The sequence below is a fragment of the Cebus imitator genome, unplaced genomic scaffold (genome assembly GCF_001604975.1).
Source record: "Cebus imitator isolate Cc_AM_T3 unplaced genomic scaffold, Cebus_imitator-1.0 Scaffold729, whole genome shotgun sequence".
NCBI classification, from domain to species: Eukaryota; Metazoa; Chordata; class Mammalia; order Primates; family Cebidae; genus Cebus; species Cebus imitator.
This window is the reverse complement of record NW_016108044.1, coordinates 588,749-602,679: the sequence shown is the minus strand read 5'-3', so window position 1 is coordinate 602,679 and position 13,931 is coordinate 588,749. Positions and strand designations below refer to the sequence as shown.

Here is a 13,931-nt window from a genome sequence, read left to right as displayed (position 1 = left end):
TTTGCCAGTTATAGATCTGATAAAGCGGACTTATGTCTGTAATGTATATAGCACATTCAAAACTCAATAGTAAGAAAACAACCCACCAGCCTGGGCAACAGAGTGAGACACTGACTCTACAAAAGAAAAAAAAAAAGAAAGAAAATCTAAGCAAGGTAGCACATACCTGTTGTCCCATCTATTCAGGAGGCTGAGATGGGAGGATCATTTGAGCCTTAAGGAGGTTAAATCTGCAGTGAGCCATGATCATGCCACTGTACTCAAGCCTGGGCCACAGAGTGAGAGCATGTCTCCAAAAATTAAAAAATACAAATAAAAAAATAAAAAATAAAAAGTGGAAAATAAAGAAAACCCAATAAAAAGTGGGCAAAAGATATGAATGGACACTGCAGCAAAGAAGACATATAGATGGCAAATAAATACGTGAGAAGATGCCTGGCATCACTATCTATTAGGAAAATGCAAATCAAGACCACAGTGAGATACTACTACACACTTGTCAGATTGGCTACCTTTTAATTAAAAGGTTGGCCAGACCAAGTATTGTCAAGAATGTAAAATAATTGGAATTCATCTATATTTCTGGTATAAATGGAAAATGGTACAACTACTTTGGAGAGGAGACTGCCATTTTCTTTTGGACCAGGCCATTTCTCAGGTAGGTTTTTACACAAGAGGCCAAAAAAAGCACATGACCACACAAAGATTTGTACACAAATGTCCAGTTTTACATGTACCTGTCAAAGCCTATAAATAACCCAAATGTCTATCAACAGAACAGATAAACAAATTGTAGTATATTCATGCAATGAAATAATACTCAGCAATAAAAAGAAAGGCACTTGTAAAATACACTATTACATAGACGAATCTCAAAATGATTGTAATGGATGAAAGAATCCAGTCAAAATGGAAGTTTCGTGTGTGTGTGTGAGTCTATAAAAATATATATATTTTTTGCTAAAGTTTTTTCCCTACGGTATAAAAACAAAGTAGTTTTCCAATCACCTTTGAGTAGATAAGTGTATTTAACAATAAATGTCAAAGCTAGATACCAGAAAGGGTTTCAGTCACCCACTCCAGACACCAGAACGCTACTTTTTCTAACATATCCTACTGGGTCAGACACGAATGAAAGGCAGACTGCAGCAGGCGACACAGAGCTCAGTAATACGGACAGCATGATTCCAAAGGATTTGAGACATGAACTTCACAAACAGCAGCACTGGAGGTCTCCCTGAAGACCAATGGGTAGCAATATCTGGACAATCACTGCACCCAGGTCAACCCACTAGGGGCCCTGAGAACCAGAACTACTTTTTATAGCTGTGCTTCAGGTAGTCCATGAAGCAGAAAAAGCAGATTACAGAAAGTTGTCACAACAAACAAGGTCAGTCAAAGCAAAGGACTGCTCTTCCTCAAGCATACAACAACAGAAAAGGCTGTGCGTCAAACTTTCTGAACCATTTATCTTTCATAGACTGCTAAAGACTATTGAGTTCAGCATCTCTTAATCCAAAGCGCTATTTTAGGAAAGATAATCTACATAGAAAAAAGCTTGTTCAGGTCACTGTGACTATGCATCCTGGGGCCATCTTGATTCTGAAAAACTGTAATACGGGAGGAGAGAGTTTTTCAGTGACAACCACTCAGGGGAAAGCAATGTCATCACATCACCCTGAAGGGCATGGATGAAGAGATCATAGTGAAGCAGGTTAGAACCTAACAGTCACATTATTGTAAAGTCATCTTCATCTCATATCTAAGTATTTCTTTTCCATTGCTATTTATAATCACTACTTGCTTAGTAATAGAAGCATCAAGAAAGGACAGAGAAAATATTATAATTCTAGCAATAGAAAGCTAGACCCCTCATTTTCTAGATTTGATTTCACATCTCAAAAGTTATCGTTTTCTCCTGCATTTAAATGGCACCTATAATGGCATAATTTAAACTTTAAGTAGATCAGATGACATAGATGGGAACCTGCGAATGTAGCATGCTTACTTTAAAACAAAAATGTGGTTTTTAAAAATCCCCTAGTGAGTAAATAAAATAGAACTTGCTATATAATTTTCAATGCTATATTTTATTTTTATTATCTTTAGCATATGTTGAATGAGAAGTTTTTCATACACCAGTGTCCGCAGCAAATGTTTTTAGAAATCCTCGCTAAGTGGTGGTAGCAGACCAATGCCACCATGCTGTCAACCTCGTCATGTGCCAGGTTAATTCAGTCAGCTTCCCTTATTTACCAATTTCTTGTCTTATTTCCATCTCCTTAAACAATGAAAGTCACAACTCTAAGTTACCTAGGGTAAGAATGGACGATTAGCAGAAAATACATAAGCAATCACCAAATCTAATTTTTATAGTTCTCATGAATAGGAAGCACAAAAATTACTAGAACTGCTATAAAAAATGAAATTGAGTGCTAACCATTTCAGCAGCTATTCTTTTACATATATGAAATGCTATTTTGCTGTTATGCATATTGTATACATAAAATAAATGCTAAAATGATAAATTTAAAAAATTAAGCATACGCAGGCACCGGCTGGGCGCGAAGGCGGCTGGGGCCGAGGCTGCTCCCTCGCTCCCCCCACCCCGCCCCGCCAAGCTCCAACCGCCGCCGCCGCCCGGGCCCCCGCCTCCGGCCCAGGCCCCGGCCCCGGTCCCGAGGGGGCGTCACCGCCGCCGTCGCCGCGGCGCTCCGCGGATCGCAAGGCACCCTCCTTCCCTCCCGCCGGCCGGGGTGCACGGGCGGCGGGGCGGCCCGCGGGAGCGGCGCCCCGAGCCCGGGCCCCGCGCGGCTCGCGCCCCCGGCCCCCGCTGAGCCCCGGGGGCCCCGCTGCGGCCGAGGCCATGTTCCCGGTGTTCCCTTGCACGCTGCTGGCCCCCCCCTTCCCCGTGCTGGGCCTGGACTCCCGGGGGGTGGGCGGCCTCATGAACTCCTTCCCGCCACCTCAGGGTCACGCCCAGAACCCCCTGCAGGTCGGGGCTGAGCTCCAGTCCCGCTTCTTTGCCTCCCAGGGCTGCGCCCAGAGTCCATTCCAGGTGAGTAGGGCCCGCCGCGGCGGCCAGGGCCGGGGGTGCGCCCGCCCGCACCCGCGGCCCACTCGGCGCCTTGTTTTCGCAGGCCGCGCCGGCGCCCCCGCCCACGCCCCAGGCCCCGGCGGCCGAGCCCCTCCAGGTGGACTTGCTGCCCGTGCTCGCCGCTGCCCAGGAGTCCGCCGCGGCCGCTGCGGCCGCCGCCGCCGCTGCCGCCGCCGTAGCTGCCGCGCCCCCGGCTCCGGCCGCCGCCTCCACGGTGGACACAGCGGCCCTCAAGCAGCCCCCGGCGCCCCCTCCGCCACCCCCACCCGTGTCGGCGCCTGCGGCCGAGGCCGCACCCCCCGCCTCCGCCGCCACCATCGCCGCGGCGGCGGCCACCGCCGTCGTAGCCCCAACCTCGACGGTCGCCGTGGCCCCAGTCGCGTCTGCCTTGGAGAAGAAGACAAAGAGCAAGGGGCCCTACATCTGCGCTCTGTGCGCCAAGGAGTTCAAGAACGGCTACAACCTCCGGAGGCACGAAGCCATCCACACGGGAGCCAAGGCCGGCCGGGTCCCCTCGGGTGCTATGAAGATGCCCACCATGGTGCCCCTGAGCCTCCTGAGCGTGCCCCAGCTGAGCGGAGCCGGCGGGGGAGGGGGAGAAGCGGGTGCCGGCGGCGGCGCGGCCGCAGTGGCCGCCGGTGGCGTGGTGACCACGACCGCCTCGGGGAAGCGCATCCGGAAGAACCACGCCTGCGAGATGTGCGGCAAGGCCTTCCGCGACGTCTACCACCTGAACCGACACAAGCTGTCGCACTCGGACGAGAAGCCCTACCAGTGCCCGGTGTGCCAACAGCGCTTCAAGCGCAAGGACCGCATGAGCTACCACGTGCGCTCACATGACGGCGCTGTACACAAGCCCTACAACTGCTCCCACTGTGGCAAGAGCTTCTCCCGGTGTGCACGGGGCCTTGGCCGCCCACTAGGCCATGGGGAGGGAGGGACACGACAGAGGTGGCCTGGCCGTGGCTGGCGGGGAGGGAGGTGGCTGCTGAGGCTGGGGAAGGGGAGCCCCTCCCAGGGCGGAGGGAGGAAGCCTCTCCGGGTTACCAGGGAGCAGGGGGTGGTCCTTTGCCGAGGAGGTGGGCCTTGGGGTTGACGGAAGCTTCTCGTGGGAGGAGGCGGCCGCGGCTGCCGGGCTGGATGGGAGGGATTTTCTGTCGAAGTGGCGCTGTGACGGCCCGGGCTCCGGGAGGTGGCGCAGGGATCTTCGGAAAGGCCTGTGGTGCAGTTTGGCGGATATGGGGCTCACCGTTTCCGCCCTAACCCCAACCCCAACGTGTCCCCAGGCCGGATCACCTCAACAGTCACGTCAGACAAGTGCACTCAACAGAACGGCCCTTCAAATGTGAGGTAGGAAGCCCGCCGCCTCCAGTCCTGGTTTTCATAATTTTGATCCTCATGGTAGCTGTCTGAGTTCAGCCTCTCAGACCCCCTTTTTCTCTCTCTTCTTTTTGCTTTTTCACTCCATTTTCTCATTCCTTCTTCAAGGCCTCGTCATCTCACTCCCGTTTCCTACAGATCAAAGATCCCCAAGGCTCTGATTCCTTTAACCTCTTGCTCCCCTCTCCCCAGCACTCAAAACTTTAACTCTCCTGTGACACCCCCCACGCCCCTCCCCCCTCCCCAGAAATGTGAGGCAGCTTTCGCCACGAAGGATCGGCTGCGGGCGCACACAGTACGACACGAGGAGAAGGTGCCATGTCACGTGTGTGGCAAGATGCTGAGCTCGGCTTATATTTCGGACCACATGAAGGTGCACAGCCAGGGCCCTCACCATGTCTGTGAGCTCTGCAACAAAGGTACATGCTGAGGGCTGACGGGAGGGCCAGGGGCAGAGGGTGGGCGCCTGGCCAGACGCCCTGCCACTGATACAGATTAAGGGTGCTGTAGTCAAGAGCTCGTGGCGTCTAGAGTCCTCCAAGAGGTCAAGGGAGCAGCGGAAGGGGGGCACCTGAATGAGCGTCGTTAGGCTCTAAGAAGTCCTGGCTGGAGGAGACGGTCTGCCGGAGAGGTTGAACCTCCTGGGCATGTGTAGGGAGAGCGGGAGTGGAACTTGGCTGCTTTGGGTAAGGAGTAGTCAGGGAAGCCAGTTCCAGGGGACACAAGGCAAGGTTTCCGCCAGGCAGCCACAAGGTCTTGTCTCCAGCTCTTGGGGCAGGTGGAATACACGGGCTTGGCTTCACCAGCACACATCCTGCCCAGGTAGCAGAGAAAGCTGCCTTCAGTCAGACTCACTGGCTAATTGGGTTGAGACTGAGGGGCACTGGAGGGAAGGGGACACAGCCGTCTCTGCTGAGGGTCAACCTTCTAAGTAGCTAGGAGTCAGTGTCCTGTCATCTTGGGAGAGGTTTCCCAGCCATGAAGAGTGAGCTCTGTAGGTAACCAGGCTGAGAAGCAGGCACCGCGCAAGCCAGGCCCCAGGCTCAGGGAGGGGCTGTACCCACCAGCCTCAGCAGAGCAGTTGGCCCCAGGCTACCAAGGATGCTGTGGGAAGAGGACAGGGCCATCTGAGGAGGGCATCCCCTGCCTAGGAGATCAGCCCCGTCTCTGGGGTCTCCGTCTCTGGGCTGACCCCCGCCCCATCCCAATCCACCCCCCAATAGGCTTCACCACGGCAGCATACCTGCGCATCCACGCGGTGAAGGACCACGGGCTCCAGGCCCCGCGGGCTGACCGCATCCTGTGCAAGCTGTGCAGCGTGCACTGCAAGACCCCTGCCCAGCTGGCCGGCCACATGCAGACCCATCTGGGGGGGGCCGCCCCCCCTGTCCCAGGAGACGCCCCCCAGCCACAGCCCACCTGCTGAGGGGGACCCTGCACCCACCAGGCAAGGCGTGGGGCATGGCTGGGGGGCGGGATGGGGGGTGTGGGGGACAAGGGGGCTCAAAGGGCCCAATAGGGGATCTCAGGAAGGCAAGGGATGCCCATGTGCCACTCAGGCTAGGGAGACTTCCAGGCACAGGGAAGACCCTTGAGAACTCTTCTGTCTGGGTGAGGATGCAGGCTGAGGCCTCTGGGGACCAGATAGGAAGTGAGGAACGGCTGTGTCCCAGGGGAAGCAGGTTGGGAAGGTCTGGGGTGAGGGCAAGGCTCTTGCCATTCAGATTTCGCTGTGATCCGTGGTGTTTCTCCTGCAGGTACTGGTGAGGTTTGTCCAATGGCGGCGGCGGCGGCAGCGGCAGCAGCAGCAGCAGCAGCAGCTGCGGCAGCAGCAGTAGCAGCTCCTCCCACAGCTGTGGGCTCCCTCTCGGGGGCAGAGGGGGTCCCTGTGAGCTCTCAGCCACTTCCCTCCCAGCCCTGGTGAGCTCCAAGTTGGTTGCGGGGGAGAGGGGAGAATGGAGTAGAGTCCCTTGGTACAGGCTCCTCTCCCCCCTCTTTTCCCACCAACTCACTACTTCCCCACCAACCAAGGAGCCTCCGGAAGGAAAGGAGGAAGAAATGTTTTAGGGGAATTCGCTAGGTTTTAACGATTTGTTTCTCCTGCTCCTCTCTTCTATCAGACCTGACCCCACACAAACCTGTCCCTTCAATTGTGTTGAAGTCCCCTGGACAGTGGGCAGGGGTGGCAGAGGACAGGAGCAGCCACTGCCCGTACCCCCTCTCCTCTCTGTAAGCCTGTGCCCTGTCCTCCCAGGGACTTGTGAGCCTCTTCCCTCAATGGTTCTCTCACTCTCCTTCCAATCCTCTCCCCGCGCTGTCTGCTGCCCCTCCCTGGGGAGTTGGTGCTTTCTTTTCCTTTTTTTTTTTTTTTTTTCCAGGGGGAGGGAGGAGAGAAAGGAGGGAGATCAGAGCTTCTGTCCCAGAGAGGGAAAGTGGTGAGGTTTGAGGAGGGGCAGAAGCAGGGCCCGCAAAGGTTGTACCTTCATAAGGTGGTAGGGAGTTTGGGGTCAGGCCCTGAACATCGTCCTACCCCTGTCAGGGGAAAAAGTTCAGGGGAGCAGAAGGAGGAGCCAGGAGGGCCAGAGGCAGAGGAGAGATGGAGTTTTAGGGGCCAGGGTGAGCGAGGGGTCCAGGGCCTAGAGGTGCTTCCTGGGGGTGGGGGAATGCAGCCAGTGTCCCCCTCCCCTCTTCCACCCCAGCTCCAGCCCTGGTCTTGTCTTTTCATCCCTCTTCCCCACGACAGAAGCTGTGGCCCTGGCCATGTCATCGTGTTCCTGTGTCCCCTGCATGTACCCCACCCTCCACCCCCTCCTTTTGCGCGGACCCCATTACAATAAATTTTAAATAAAATCCTGTTTCTGGTTCTGGATTGAATGAATTGCCCTCACCAAGCAACTGCCTCCACTCCTAAGGGTTTCTTCCCGGTCCGGTGTCAGTCCAGCCTTGCTCTGTCCTGTGCGGCTGTGGGGTTCTGGGTCCGCCTTCCCCAGGGGCAGCCCTAGTGGCGGCAGCACACATTTAGGGTGGGGCCAAGGCTACCGAGGCTGTGGAGCGCAAGTTCCAGGTCTCTGGGGAATTCCCAATCGGGACAAACCCAGAATAACCCCTGCGGGTTTGAAGAGGCCCCATTAGAAACCCAAACAGCTGCCAGACGAATACCGCCCTCTGTCTACACCCGTGGCCACTACTCAACCCCCAGCCGCATCCTTCCCTGCTCCCGTCACAGCCCTGAGGCCATGGTGGGCGATGCGGCTGCGGAAAGGCCGAGGAGTCCCGAGCTCTGTGGCTGTTGCCAGATTCAGAATGAAAGCTGCACCTGTCCCTCATCCTGGGCGTGGGCCACCCTATGTTTACACGGGCTCCTCTGCCCAGCCCCCTCCTGTTCCAGGCCGGCCCTGCAGCCTCTGCCCTGCCCCTTGGAATTCCCTTTCCTAACACTGCTTCGTCCTTTCCAGGGCCCCTTTTTTTGAGCCCGTTTCTGCTGCTGCTTTCTGCAGGCTCCGTTCTCTTGAAACCCAACCCTGCGCCGCTTCTGCAGCCTCCCCGCGTCTTGCCCCATCTTCCTTGCTCTCCTCGTAGGGGCACCTCCACCCGGTCCTGCCTGCCTCACTGGTCCCGTATCCTCGCAGAACCCTCTTCGTTTTCCCCAAATCCCCGACTCTTCCAGGAATGCCGGTGACCGTTGACGGGAGGGGCCGGGGACTTAGGAAGGAGGCCGCCCCGCCTGGAGGCGCGCGTGGGAAGGGGCAGGGAGGGGGCACGAGTGGTCCCCGGGCTGGTTGCCTGGGTAACGCGTGGCTCCTTTGGGCTAGCGGGAGGGGCCGGAGGCTCGCGAGGGGCGGGGGCGGCGTGCGGCGGCGGCGGAGGAGCGTAGGGGAGGGGACCGGAGAGGAGGGGATGAGCACAAGGGAGGGGAGAGGAGGGAGACCCGCCGCCTCCCTCCCTCCCTCACTGACTTGCTCCCTCCCGGGCTGCGGCTGCTGTAAAAGCCAGCAGAGGCAGCGGGAGTTGTCCCGAGGCCGGCGTCGAGGTGAGACCCGGGCAGACTGAGGCTGCGGGTAGGAGCGGACCGACCGACGGCCGACGCCGGGCGGGCTGCTTGGGAATGCGGGTGTCAGAGGGCTGGTGGTGGTGCTGGGCGGGCTGAAGCATCGGGAGAAGGCGCCAGCCCACCGAAGGCGAGGGAAGCCCCGGGAGAGGGGCTGACAGGGGATCGGAGGAGATAACCAAGTCCCCCAGGGAGGGGCGGGGGCGTCCTCGCCCTAAACGCGCAGCTAGAAAACCCGCACCGCCTGGGCGCACCGGGAGGAGGGGAGGATGCAGAGGGAGTGGAATGCGAATGTCGGGTTCTCTGCCCAGTCTGCCTTTCGGAGTGTTGGGTGTTTGCACAGCTCGTTGATTTTGGGATACTGGGGCATCGGCTGAGATCTAAGAGTCTGGATCTTGTTAGATGGACCCAGGGAAAGACCATGGAGAAGGTCCTGTTTACAAAAGGGTTAATCTTCCCCAGGGCTCTCCAAGCGGAAGACTTAGAGTAGGAGCACTCCACCCCCAGGGATGTCCCACCCTAAGGCAAAGGAAACCCCAACTTTTCTTACTTTCCCTAGAGGCATTGCAAGCCTGGCCCTGAGACAGGAATGTGGCCCAATTGGGCCTGCAGTGCTGAGCGCCCTCTTCCCTCCTCACCCCAAGCCTGTCTTCTCATCTTCCAGGGTTCGCGGCTGTCTCTGCTATTCCATCCTCCCCATAGGGGTTCTCTCCCCTCTCCCATTTCAAGATGGCAACCACCAGCTCTGAGGTCTCTGAAATGAAGGGGGTTGAGGAGAGTCCCCAGGTTCCAGGTGAAGGGCCTAGCCGTTCTGAAGCTGAAACTGGCCCTCCCCAGGTCCTAGCAGGGGTCCCAGACCAGCCAGAGGCCTCGAAGCCAGGCCCAGATACCACTGCAGCCCCTGTGGACTCAGGACCCAAGGCTGGGCTGACTCCAGAAACCACAGAGACCCCAGCTGGGGCCCCAGAAACAGCCCAGGGCTCAGACCTCAGCTTAAGCCCAGGAGGGGAATCAAAGGCCAACTGCAGCCTGGAAGAGCCATGTCAAGAAACAGTGTCCAAACCAGAAGTGAGCAAAGAGACCATTGAAGACAAGGGGTCCAGGCTTGAGCCTGCAGCCCCACCTGAGCCAGTCCCAGAGCCTGCTCCCCAGCCAGACCCCCAGCCAGATTCCCAGCCCACCCCCAAGCCAGACCTTCAACCAGAGCTCCCTACCAAGGAAGACCCCACTCCTGAGATTCTGTCTGAGAGTGTAGGGGAAAAGCAAGAGAATGGGGCAGTGGTGCCCCTGCAGGCTGGCGATGGGGAAGAGGGCCCAGCTCCTGAGCCTCACTCACTACCCTCAAAAAAATCCCCCCCAGCCAATGGGGCTCCCCCCCGAGTACTGCAGCAGCTGGTTGAGGAGGATCGACTGGGAAGGGCACATAGTGGGCATCCAGGATCTCCCCGAGGTAGCCTGAGCCGCCACCCCAGCTCCCAGCTGGCAGGTCCTGGGGTGGAGGGGGGTGAAGGCACCCAGAAACCTCGAGACTACATCATCCTTGCCATCTTGTCCTGCTTCTGCCCTATGTGGCCTGTCAACATTGTGGCCTTCGCTTATGCTGTCATGGTGAGCCCCATGGGACCCTGGCCCAAGCCTGCTGTGGCTCCCGACTTCCCACCAGTGCTGGGACAGAGGCCCAGGAGTAACCATGCCTTTCCTCCCCTCTCTCTGCATGGATCCCACCTCCCCAATTCCAGGGCCTTTGTTTGCCTCTCCCTAGGGCCTAACCCTCTGAGCCACCACTGCCCTGCCCCTTTGGGTGGGAGGGATATGGAGACACACATGTCACACAGCCTTGCTGACCTGTGCCCTCCTTCCTCTGCCCCTCCTCTCCCCCTTCCTCCCTTATCCTCCGTCCATGGGGCTGGCCTCTCTCTTCTGGATGACTTTTCCACCTGATCCCCTTCTGGGCTGGCTTCTCCTGACCCTGGCCATGTGCCTCCACCCCTCACCCTAACCCCAGTCCCGGAACAGCCTGCAGCAGGGGGACGTGGATGGGGCCCAGCGTCTGGGCCGTGTGGCCAAGCTCTTAAGCATCGTGGCGCTGGTGGGGGGAGTCCTCATCATCATCGCTTCCTGCGTCATCAACTTAGGCGGTGAGTGGGGGCTTGGGACAGGCAGGGGAGGAGTGGAAGGGTTGGCAAGGGCAGCTTTACTAACCCCTGCCCCTGCTCTCTCCTGTCTGTCCTCCTTACCTCTCCTTTGTCGCTCCTTGTCCCCCTGCCCATCTGTCCTTCCCTCTCCTCTCCCACAGTGTATAAGTGAGGGGCTCTGCCCTGAATCCCAAGACTTTTCTTCTTGTTGGGAGCTGCCTTGGGCCCATCCCTCCCCTGGGGGAAGCCCAACTGATGGCCCTGGCCCCCACCCCTAAGGACCAAGGGAGCCTGAGCGGCCTTGTTTACAGCTTCTGTCCTGCTCCTGCATCTTGCCAGGCTCTTCTGCCAACTGTAGGCCTCCCTCATCCCTGCACTGGTTCCAACCTCCCTGCACTTCTGCCTGCATCCCCTGCAGCCTCCTGGCCCCCATCCCTGCACTTCTGGAAACCTCCCTGCACCCTGGAAACCTCCCTGAACACCTCCCCAACTCTTCGCTCTCAGCCTCCCTGCATCTCTCCCGGCTGGCCTCCCTGCACTTCTTCCAGCCTCTCAAATTCTCTGGACCTCCACCCTGGCCTCCTCCTCCCAACTTTCATTGTCTTGGCATCCTCTCCACCCCCAAGTCCTCTCTTCCTTCCCTTCTTTATCATCTCCCCTTCCCTCTCCGCTTCCCACCCCCTTCCTCTTCCTGCCTCCTCATCTCCCCTAAGGCATCCTCTTCTCCACCCTCCCGGCACCGTTTCCTCTGCAAAAATGACAGCACTTAGATCAGGCTGGGGGGTGGGGAGCAGTGCTGGGAGAGGGCTCCCCAACCCCGGGCTCCGACTGTTCTCCGCTGGGACCGCCCAGGCTCGGACACCCAAGGGTGCCTTGCAGGTCGCAGAGCTGGCAAGCCGGGCCTCGTGTGGGGACTTCTGCGAGGGTGGCGAGCACCGGTTCCGAACGCGCGCAGGGGAGAAGGGAGGGACAAGGCGCTGACCCTTCCCAGGTCAGCTGGAGTTGACTCGCCCACCTGGGCTTTTCAACCCCAGTCTGCGAGTTTTTCATGAAGGTGTCGGGCTAGATTTCTTCACGTGTTTCGTAATGAAAGAACCCAAAAAATAGGACCAAAGCTCCCACTGGCAGGAGCGAGGGCGGGGCGGGGAGCTCTATAATTACTTTCTAAGATGACGGGGGAGGTTTGTTGCACGCGACAGCCCGCTGAGGAGGCGGGGACCGAGCCACAGCATGGTTCAGATTTGGCGGGTTTGTTTTTTTTATTTTTCCCTAAAAAAAAAAAAAGTCTGGGGGAAAAAGAAACTAAAATTCTTTAAAATATATATATATATCAAATTGATTTATCCCTTTTTGTATGCCGGATGTTGCATGAGTCTGAAACACCAATAAACGGAGACTGCATGAGACTCGCCTCCAGTCTCGGTTGGTTTCTGTGTTTGTCCCGCCGGCGAGGCGGTGCTGCCTCTCTTCCCGCAGAACGTTTTTTTGTGTGATATGCGCATGCGCCGTCCCGGTGGCCATCTTTACTATGGGCCGAAGCCTGCGCGCCTACTCGCGCATGTGCAAGCCTTCCCTCGCTTTCCTCTTCAAGTAGCCTTGAGTGGAGCGGAGCCTCCCGCGCCATTTCTGTGCGCCTGCGTACTGTGACCCTGCGCAGCCCGGGAGGCGGGTCTTAGCCCCAGGTGCGTACGGTCGCTGAATTGACGCGGCCTAGAACTGCGAGGTCTGGGGAGAGGGCGCCGCGTCCAGGTGTGGAGAGGGGCGGCGTGGAAGCGAGAAGAGTGGACCGCCCTTTTCTTCCCCTTCTCGGGCTCGGAAAGTGGTTTCTGCGGGGCCCGGGAGTGTCAGAGTACCGGACCTCGATCCCCGGGGCGGGGTCCTTGGCGGGGACTGAGCGCCCCCTCCCGGGGACGGGCGGTCTGGCCGCGGAGTCCTTTGTGGGATCCTGATTGGCTGAAGACGGTCCCTAACTCCCCCGGGGAGCCTGATCCCTGGGGGACCCTGGCTTCGGACTCAGCATCTGTCGTCGCAGGGTCCCTGCCCTAGGGCCCTATGTCCCTTGCCCGGGGCCATGGAGACACTGCGGCCACCACGGCGGCGCCTCTGTCTGAAGAAGGGGAAGTGACCTCCGGCCTCCAGGCTCTGGCCGTGGAGGATACCGGAGGCCCCTCCGCCTCGGCCGCTAAGGCCGAGGACGAGGGAGAAGGAGGCCGAGAGGAGACCGAGCGTGAGGGGTCCGGGGGCGAGGAGGCGCAGGGAGAAGCCCCCAGTGCCAGTGGGGAAGAGCCCACCCAGGGGGACTCCGAGGACTGGTGTGTGCCCTGCAGCGACGAGGAGGTGGAGCTGCCCGCGGATGGGCAGCCCTGGATGCCCCAGCCCTCCGAAATCCAGCGGCTCTATGAACTGCTGGCTGCCCACGGTACCCTGGAGCTGCAAGCAGAGATCCTGCCTCGCCGGCCGCCCACGCCCGAGGCCCAGAGCGAAGAAGAGAGATCCGATGAGGAGCCGGAGGCCAAAGAAGAGGAAGAGGAAAAGTAAAAGCACACTCTTACACCTTGTCCCGGGGCTGCTCCCTGATGGCAGGAGGAAGTAGGGAGGGGAAAATATGGGACCCAGGAGCCTGGAAAGCGGAGGGAGGGAAGCCAGCGAGGGAGGAGGACTGGGCAGGGGAGAAGCACATGTGTGGGTGGGGGGGAGGACCGCCCTCATCCTCCACTCTGTTCACCTGTCCCAGACCACACATGCCCACGGAATTTGATTTTGATGATGAGCCAGTGACACCGAAGGACTCCCTGATTGACCGGCGACGCACCCCAGGTACAAAGGAGAGGGGAGGGTTGGGGAGGTGAAGGGTCTCGGCTCGGTTACCCCAGATCGGCTCCCCTAGAGGCCTTTGCTTGCTGCCTCAGCTGCCACATAACTTCAGCTACAGGAGAGAGCATTCACCAGTACTACCATCTTTATGACTTAGACTACTACCTTGTCTTCTTTTTTTTGTTTTAAGACAGAGTCTTGCTCTTGTCGCCCAGGCTAGAGTGCAATGGCACGATCTCAGCTCACTGCAACCTCCACCTTCCGGGTTCAAGCAGTTCTCCTGCCTCAGCCTCCAAGTAGTTGGGATTAGAGGCGAGCCACCACGCCGAGTTTCACCATGTTGGCCAGGCTGGTCTCTTAACTCCTGACCTCGTGATCCACCCACCTCCGCCTCCCAAAGTGCTGGGATTGCAGGCGTGAGCCACTGTGCCCAGCCCCTTGTCTTCCTTTAAGAGAT

At 58.0% G+C, this 13,931-nt stretch overlaps 3 protein-coding genes across 6 annotated transcripts in view; all 3 read left to right on the top strand.

Annotated features, from left to right (window-relative positions):
• The first annotated feature begins 2,713 nt into the window (after window positions 1-2,713).
• On the top strand, window positions 2,714-7,332 carry MAZ (MYC associated zinc finger protein). 3 transcript variants are annotated; one of them, XM_017519175.1, is made up of 6 exons: window positions 2,785-3,058; window positions 3,141-3,991; window positions 4,384-4,447; window positions 4,725-4,896; window positions 5,701-5,924; window positions 6,235-7,332. In XM_017519175.1, exons 1-5 carry the CDS (start codon window positions 2,867-2,869, stop codon window positions 5,901-5,903), a joined length of 1,482 nt encoding a protein of 493 aa, XP_017374664.1. In that variant the 5' UTR covers window positions 2,785-2,866; the 3' UTR covers window positions 5,904-5,924; window positions 6,235-7,332. The 3 variants fall into 3 exon arrangements, with proteins under 3 accessions (XP_017374665.1, XP_017374666.1, XP_017374664.1); XM_017519176.2 differs by lacking the exon at window positions 5,701-5,924 and having other exon boundaries at window positions 2,714-3,058; window positions 6,235-7,322; XM_017519177.2 differs by lacking the exons at window positions 4,725-4,896; window positions 5,701-5,924; window positions 6,235-7,332 and adding an exon at window positions 4,586-4,718 and having other exon boundaries at window positions 2,744-3,058.
• Window positions 7,333-8,264: 932 nt separating this feature from the next.
• PRRT2 (proline rich transmembrane protein 2) lies at window positions 8,265-12,071 on the top strand. Of its 2 annotated transcripts, none has more exons than XM_037735111.1 (4): window positions 8,265-8,507; window positions 9,190-10,133; window positions 10,531-10,663; window positions 11,540-12,071. In XM_037735111.1, exons 2-4 carry the CDS (start codon window positions 9,255-9,257, stop codon window positions 11,710-11,712), a joined length of 1,185 nt encoding a protein of 394 aa, XP_037591039.1. In that variant the 5' UTR covers window positions 8,265-8,507; window positions 9,190-9,254; the 3' UTR covers window positions 11,713-12,071. The 2 variants fall into 2 exon arrangements, with proteins under 2 accessions (XP_037591039.1, XP_017374662.1); XM_017519173.1 differs by having other exon boundaries at window positions 10,822-12,071.
• A 337-nt stretch (window positions 12,072-12,408) lies between these two features.
• Window positions 12,409-13,931, top strand: part of PAGR1 (PAXIP1 associated glutamate rich protein 1) — a 3,442-nt gene continuing 1,919 nt past the window's right edge. The window contains exons 1-2 of the mRNA XM_017519174.1: window positions 12,409-13,194; window positions 13,395-13,477. Coding sequence (XP_017374663.1) covers window positions 12,713-13,194; window positions 13,395-13,477 — 565 coding nt within the window. The 5' untranslated portion in view covers window positions 12,409-12,712. The remainder of the gene's footprint in view (window positions 13,195-13,394; window positions 13,478-13,931) is intronic.

Coding starts and splice junctions, on each gene's coding strand:
- MAZ (XM_017519175.1), top strand. CDS start 2,867: ATGTTCCCGGTGTTCCCTTGCACGCTGCTGGCCCCCCCCTTCCCCGTG. Junction 4,448..4,724: donor AACGGCCCTTCAAATGTGAG/GTAGGAAGCCCG, acceptor CCCCCTCCCCAG/AAATGTGAGGCAGCTTTCGC. Junction 4,897..5,700: donor CTGTGAGCTCTGCAACAAAG/GTACATGCTGAG, acceptor ACCCCCCAATAG/GCTTCACCACGGCAGCATAC.
- PRRT2 (XM_037735111.1), top strand. CDS start 9,255: ATGGCAACCACCAGCTCTGAGGTCTCTGAAATGAAGGGGGTTGAGGAG. Junction 10,134..10,530: donor CCTTCGCTTATGCTGTCATG/GTGAGCCCCATG, acceptor CCCTAACCCCAG/TCCCGGAACAGCCTGCAGCA. Junction 10,664..11,539: donor CTGCGTCATCAACTTAGGCG/GTGAGTGGGGGC, acceptor GGTGCCTTGCAG/GTCGCAGAGCTGGCAAGCCG.